General features: G+C 34.9%; 1 protein-coding gene across 1 annotated transcript; it reads left to right on the plus strand.

The window, feature by feature from the left end:
* Positions 1 to 5,179: 5,179 nt before the first annotated feature.
* Positions 5,180 to 6,031, plus strand: LOC117169781. Its single transcript, XM_033356288.1, has one exon. The coding sequence runs from the start codon at positions 5,180 to 5,182 to the stop codon at positions 6,029 to 6,031; it is 852 nt and encodes a 283-aa protein (XP_033212179.1).
* The last annotated feature ends 1,523 nt before the right edge of the window (positions 6,032 to 7,554 follow it).

Below are 7,554 nucleotides of genomic sequence, written 5' to 3' on the forward strand. Positions count from 1 at the left end.
ATAAATTCACCTTTATTTACTTGGGATAAGTAATTAAATAAAGAAATCTAAACCAATGAATAATATGATCAATCTTCAAAAAGTACTTTAATATTTACATGGAAAATATCACCAATTAACGCATTCCTACACTTTATAAATTTGTAAACAAGATTCTTGTTTTCTTTTCTTCTCATTTTACAGATTTTAATAACGTTATCTTTTATAAAGAATTGGATATTTTATTAATTTGGAAAATATCACGAGCATCTCAGATTGAAATGAAATACAAATATATTATTGTAAATTTTTATTTTCCAGGAAAAGGGTTTATGGATCTATCACAATCTCTAATAAAGATTGGTGCTAACTATGGTTATCAACAGATTGAGGACGTTTTAGTATCTAGAAGAACTCTATCAAGAACTGTTATACCAGCAGAATACGATAGAATTAAAAATGATTTAGAAATTGTTTTATCTCAAAATGATCTTGCATTTACTACAGAATTACAAGAATTGATTAGTGCTGCGAAGAAACTTGTTACTTTTTTAAACCGTCAGAACTTAATGGAAAATTAACAAAAACTTTGAAACAACACGTAAAACTCGTTGGAATTCAATTTTTATAATGCTGGAAAGCATTCATGACATGTTTAAAGAAAAACAAACTCTATTGATAGAACGAAACGAATTACATCGAATGGCTGAAATTAATTTAAATTTATTACAACAAGTTGCAGAGTTTCTAAAGCATTTCAAGTGTTGTTCTGAGAAATTAAGTTCAGAGAATGTACCGACAATTCAAGAATTCTGTTTATTGTCTGCAAATCTTCTGAATGTATGTTCTGAAAGCCCATCAGATTCTGCAGTAATGCAGGAACTAAAGCATGATACAAAAATTGCTTTAAATAGAAGATTTCAACCTACAGCTATTCATCTGGTTGGTGTATTTCTGAATCCTCCATATAAAAAATTACAATTTTTGTCAGAAGAACAACGTACTTAAGTATTCGTAACGGTCAGAGCTATGCTGGAACAAATTTTACAAGACAAAGAAAATAAATCGAGATCAAACGCTTCGGAATCACAGGACGTGATGGCCTCTAGTACGAGTGCACATCTTTAACAGCTGCTAATTCTGACAGTAAAAAATTATTCGCAGAATTCAAGGATAAGCGTAATTATTATGAAAAGGAAAAAGAAGAAAATACAATTGATTTTGAAATCCAGAAATATACAAACAAAAATGTTGACGAACGTGATGTTTTAAATTTCCGGAAAGACGCAGATGGTTTACCATTGCTGAAAATTCTTTCCAGACAAGTTTTAAACATTCCGGCAAGTTCTGCAACTAGAGAAAGGGTTTTTTCTACCTCTGGACGGATTTTAGAAGACAGACGAACACGTCCCCTAAGTGAAAATGTTGACCAGCTATTATTTTTGCACAAAAACTTACAATAACTTATGTAATCAAACATTTTTAATTGATAATTTTAATTAATAAATAAATTTTTAAATTATTTTAATAATTTTCCTTTGTATGGTTTTTGTATATTAAACAAATAAGTTGACGGGATATGGCGTGATTACGCGTGAGTTAACAAGCGTGATTGGGCGTGAGTTTTTCCTAATGTCATATAATACAGGCGTGATTGGGCGTGAGTGTGATTTTGGTGCCGTGAGCGGGCGAAGCGGGACTTATATGCTTATTTCTGTTATTAGTTTCAATTTGAACATTCTGTTTTTTTTTGAACCGAAGTCATTTGTAGTTTTAACAATTAGCCAAATCTAAAATTTTTAATTTTTTACTATTAGATGATATTTTGATGCGCTCATGGTCCGCTCGCTATTCCCTAGAATCAAACCAAACATGGTTTACTGCAATTTTTGAGTGCATTAAGGTTTTGTATACATTTCACCAGTACACCACGGCTCATCAGGCTTTTGTTTACATTTTTTTTACTAACCGCTTTTTCAGAAAAAGAATTTAGTTCAGTTTTGACTGCCTAATCGCAAGTATGTTCCAAGAAAGCTGGAAAACTCGAATTTGAAACAGCATTTCTTTTTCGCATTAAATTCAGTAAACATCGTATTTGATTTGTTAGTGGTTGACCTTTAAAAAATGGATTTCTTAAGTGATTGCCCAATCATTGGAAATTATAATGAGTTAAGTAACCGGAAATTACCTACATACTTTGATGTAATGAGACACTATGTTTTCTAATGCGAAAGAATTCAAACTGGAAAAAAATTTAAAAGATACCCAAGTGAGGTGAACAAAAAATTTAAAAAGTCGCATGGACTATCTATCTTGTTTGCTATGATCTTTATACATTGATATAATTATGTAACGACTCGACTCACTAAGGTCAGTAAGCCACAGACCGGGCACTGAATTACATCTCTGCATCTTGTAATTTACAACGCGTTACTTGCAATTAAAATTAAACTATTTTTCAAAACTAAAGTTGGTCTCATTGACGGGACGCTTTACAAAAACTGTTCAGTATTTAACACTGCAAAATCATGCACTCGTAAATACTGTTATTCAGTTGTTCAAATTGAATATCTCTTTATCTTATATCTTATATAAGATAAACTTATATCTCATCACATTTCCCATAGTTTAATAACCTTCATTTCCAGAAATAATTGAGACGAACGAACATTTGGGTACTCGTCCTAGATTTTGATGGGGGTTTTCAGTGGTTCATGTCACGCGAAAAACAGTGTTTGAAGGTCCAAAATGACGTGAAATCTGAAAATTTTGAATATGGCGGTGTGCCGGTTAAATTTGAAAAGTGGTGCTCTTTCGCTTACACATACAGTTTCAGTTAAATTTCTTTACTTCTTCTCGTTGAACTAAAAGCAATCAATTAAAAACTTTAATGTTTATCGGTTACCGACAATTTGTTCAAAAACAAAAAACTTGGAGAAAATTGTTCCCATCTTGTGGCTACATATGTGTATACGCACATTTGAATAACACAGGATGATTCGTAATTGGAATGGACATGCCTCTTCTCTATCTTTCGAAGCAGTTCTCTCTCTACTCATTATCAATCGGCCAGAAGTTAATTTTGACTAAACTTGAAGAGCTCTCTCTGGCCGAGATCCTTGTCAACCTCTTGACAAAATTTACTTTGATGAGAACCAGCTTACGGCAATACATCCGCGAGGTGCATCTAACTGCCATCTTCAAATCAGAAGTTCAACGGGAGTAAAGCTAAGTCAAAGTCCTACATGTTTCAACTTTTTTTTTAATTATCTGCAAAACTCTTTCAGATTTCGTAGTTTCGTGCGTATTGTGAAACTCAATTTATTACCATTATTTTTAAAATTCAAAGAAAGGTAAATTTACAAAATTTGGCTAAAATAGACGTATAAATTACTGAGATAGTCGCGTTCCACGAAGGAATATCTTACACCGAAATTAATTAAGCAAAACTCGGTTTAGAAAAGTGAAACGAAACTACTATTAGAGGTCGCTTAAAGTTAGTAAAAGAGAAATGGCAAAGTTCAATAGAGCTTGATTTGAAAGCAAGATTGATGCACTCTGCTGAAGAAAAAACGAAAATCTATTATTTTTCTAAAAACGAATTTTTAGAAATTGATGATGCTTATCTATCTGATCTTGATTTTTAAAATAATATGTTACATATTTCCATTTTCAATCATACCGATCATGCTGAAACGCCTTCACGAGTGAATAGAAATCGTCAAGATTGTTCAGTTCCGAAGCTACCTAAAATAACTTTACCTACCTTTTCTGGGAATTATATTTAATAGAAAAGTTTTCGAGATATTTTCGTGGCACTCATTATTAACAATGATACATGATCTAACGCTTCTCGTTTGCACTATCTTAAAACGTCGTGAATAGGTAACGCTGATCATATAATAAAGCATGTAACGTGGACACATGTTAACTTTTCTCCAGCATGGGATCTTTAAAAAAAACATTTCAATAATAAGCGCGCCTTGATTAATGCACATTTGCAAGCAATGGTGTCAATCCCTAGTGTCTCGAATGGTTCAATAGCCGATTTAAAGGCATTAAGAGATATCACTAATGAGGCCTTGACAGCCTTAATGAATTTGAATAGACTAACGTAACATTGGGATGACGTTATTATTTCTGGACAGTGCGCAAATTAGACATGGTTTCTCTAAAAGAATGGGACACACATTTGGTTGATGAAACCGATTATCCCACTTTCGAAAAATTAAACAATTTCTTGGCTATGCGTATTCGCACGCCTAAAGCAATTGAGACGTCGAAATCGGGACCTTCGGATAAAGCAAATTCAAATCAATCTCGATCTGTACAAAGCCATACAGCCCCTTTCACTTCTAAATGTTTACTATGTAAACAGAACCATTCACTTTTTAGGTGCAAAGAATTCAGAGCCTTGCCTACTGATAAAAGAAGACATTTTATCTTTCAAAAGCATGCCTGCGTTAATGGTTTGTCTCCGGGTCATAGACCTCATCAGTGTTTCAGTAAATATACTTGTGCAAAATGTCACCGTAAGCACAACACTCTTTTACACTTATACAGTATGAACTCGACAACTAACTCGGTTGATCCTACAACTGACTAGGTTGTTACCAAAAATGATGATAATTTGCTGACTCACAACACTATTACATTTCAAATCCCATCTACTTCACAAATGAGTAAAAATGCACAAACTAATAATGAACAACCTGCTGCTTTAAGGGGGGGGGCATCATGTATTTTAAAATAAACATTGGAATTATCATTTGAATGATTATGAGGGTGTTTCAATTCTACTTTACTAGCCACCGCAGTGATTGAATTAGGGTCCGACAATGGCAGACGCGCAAGTTTTAGATTATTAATCGATCAAAGATCCGAGTGTAATTTTATAACGGCAAAGGTTTTGAAGATATTACTTCCTACTTATAATAAAATCTATACTAAGCCCTCGTCTTGTTTAATTTGACGTCATACACACCTCTGAAATTTTCAAATCAGGCAAATCTAAAAGAATGTAGTAGTCTAAACTTAGCGGATCCCGATCCCTTGGATCGAATAAAATAGACGTTATTCTGGGAGCTGATAGATTTGGATCCTGTATTTTATTAGGTTTAAATTAAGCTCCCCTCGTTATCTTGATTGTAAAAAATAGATTTTTGGGTGGATACTCTCTGGACCTATTCAAAATTTTGAAATGGGTCGCTCAATCTCGGTTTGTCATTCCACGAGAGTCGAACATCACGCTGATTTATCTCGATTCTGGGAAATTGAGGACCCTCTCTCGGCTTCTTCTTTCACTGAGGATGAACTTCTCTGCGAGGAGCATTTCGTTGCTAATCATGTGCGATTATCCTCCGGTCAATTCAAGATAAGGTTACCCTTTCGAGATGGTTCTCCCATCGAGATCGGTAATTCATTGGGTAGAGCAAAACTTATTCTAGAGAAAACTGTTGCTTGTTCAAAAACGAAATCAGCAATTCAAGTGGAACATTTCGCCTTTTTGTCTGATTATAAAGAGTTAAACCATATGGAACTAGTTAACGATTTTAAGGAAACGGATTCTTCTCAAACTGTATACCTGTCCCATCATCCTATTATTCGAGAAAACAGTTCTACTACTCATCTACGAGTAGTCTTTAATGCCTCAAGTATTACTTCCGCTGGATCCTCTCTGAACTCGCATCTACATATAGGTCCAAAATTATTAACTGATTTAGTTTCAATCATTTTGCGCTGGGGTATGCCACACTTTGTTTTTGTAGCCGACGTGGAAAAAATGTTTCGTCAAATTAAAGTTAATCCACGTGATTGTGATTACCAGCGCATATTGAAGCATTTACCAGAAGGCAAACTAGAAGCCTGGAGATTAATAAACGTCACTTACAGAACATCATGTGCCCCGCACTTGGCTAATCGCGTTATAAAACAATTGGCTAGGTATGGAGGTTTTCATTTTCCTAAAAATCAAGCGATCTTAAAGAATAATGTATATGTGGATGACGTTCTCTTTAGCGCAGACACAACCGAAGAAGCTAATAAGTTTTGACAGCAGGTTTTAAACTTGATGAGACGTAGAGGTTTTCATTTAAGAAAATGGGCCTCAAACGATGAACATTTGTTATCAGATTGTCCGCAGGGAAACCACGAAAGAGCCTTTGATTTTTTTGCTGGGGAGGATATCCAATTCAAAGTTCCAAGTTTAGGCTGGGCTTCTACCTCGGATAATTTTAGAATTCAAGTGCTGACTCCAGACATTATGCAACCTTCAAAAAGACAAATACTATCCGTAATCACTAAGTTGTACGATCCCTTGGGATAACTATCGCCTGTTATAGTTGTAGCTAAACGATTAATTAATTAATTCGCAAATTGGACTGAGACGATTCACTTCCTGATAATCTAAAAAAGCATTGGTATGATTTTTATAGTAAACTTAGTGAGCTGGAAAAAATTCGAATTCCAATATGGACAGGACACTTAAAAACTAGCTTAGGGTATGAACTTCATGGGTTTTCCGATGCTTCGGCTAGAGCCTATTCCGCTGCAGTATATCTCCGAATTCTTTAGGAGAATAGCGAGAAACAAGTAATTCTATTATTTTCTAAGACAAGAATAGCACCAATTCTGCTGGTCACTATATCTAGGTTTAGCAATGTGGTGCTCAATTATTAGCTAAGACTCTATACTACATTGTAGAAGTAATGGGGTTTCTAAATACCTCAGAATATTGTCACACAGATTCGACTGTAGTTCCAGCTTGGTTAAGTAAACATCCCACGACTTAGAAAACTTTCGTTTTTAACCGAGTGGCTCACATTCAGAAGTTGGTACTAAGAGCTAAGTGGAGACATGTTCCGACTGAAGAAAATACAGCTGACTACATCATGTCGCGAGAGAAAATATCCTCCTTCAAGAATTGGTCACGGATATAGCTTCTTGGTCAAAGTTAATACGAGTCACAGCATTTTGTCTATGTTTTCTTAAAGCTTTTCGTAAACAATGGGGAAAGCAGTCAGATTCTGAAGAAATATCACAGACTTTGGCACTCGAAGCTTCTGAAATAAAACAAGCATCATTATATTGGATACTCTATATACAAAACTTCGCATTTGTTACCGAAATTCGCTCTTGGAACAAATGGAAACCTATTCCGTCCAAACCACCTTTGAAGGTATTAAATCCATTCTTGGATAAGTCAGGAGTCCTTCGTGTGGGAGGTCGCTTACGACAAGCTCCTATCAGCTATAATGGAAGGCATCCTAAAATCTTACGTCTACATTGAATATCTGAGTTGATTGCTCGACACGCTCATCTATGATCAACGCACGGAGGTAATCAGTTGACATTGTATACTTTACGACAAGGATTTTGGATTATCGGAGGTCGGAATCTTGTAAGGAGTATCATTCGTTGATGTGTGACTTTTGTTTACGAACGTGCCACAGTAGCTGCACAATTAATGGGTCGTTTACCTGATTTCAAAATTACCAATAGTAGGCCCTTTACTCACACAGGTGTGGATTATGCTGATCCCTTTCAAATTTTTTTCGCTCCAGGTAGAGGTCGTAA

This window comes from Belonocnema kinseyi, chromosome 3 (assembly GCF_010883055.1).
Source record: "Belonocnema kinseyi isolate 2016_QV_RU_SX_M_011 chromosome 3, B_treatae_v1, whole genome shotgun sequence".
Lineage (NCBI taxonomy): Eukaryota > Metazoa > Arthropoda > Insecta > Hymenoptera > Cynipidae > Belonocnema > Belonocnema kinseyi.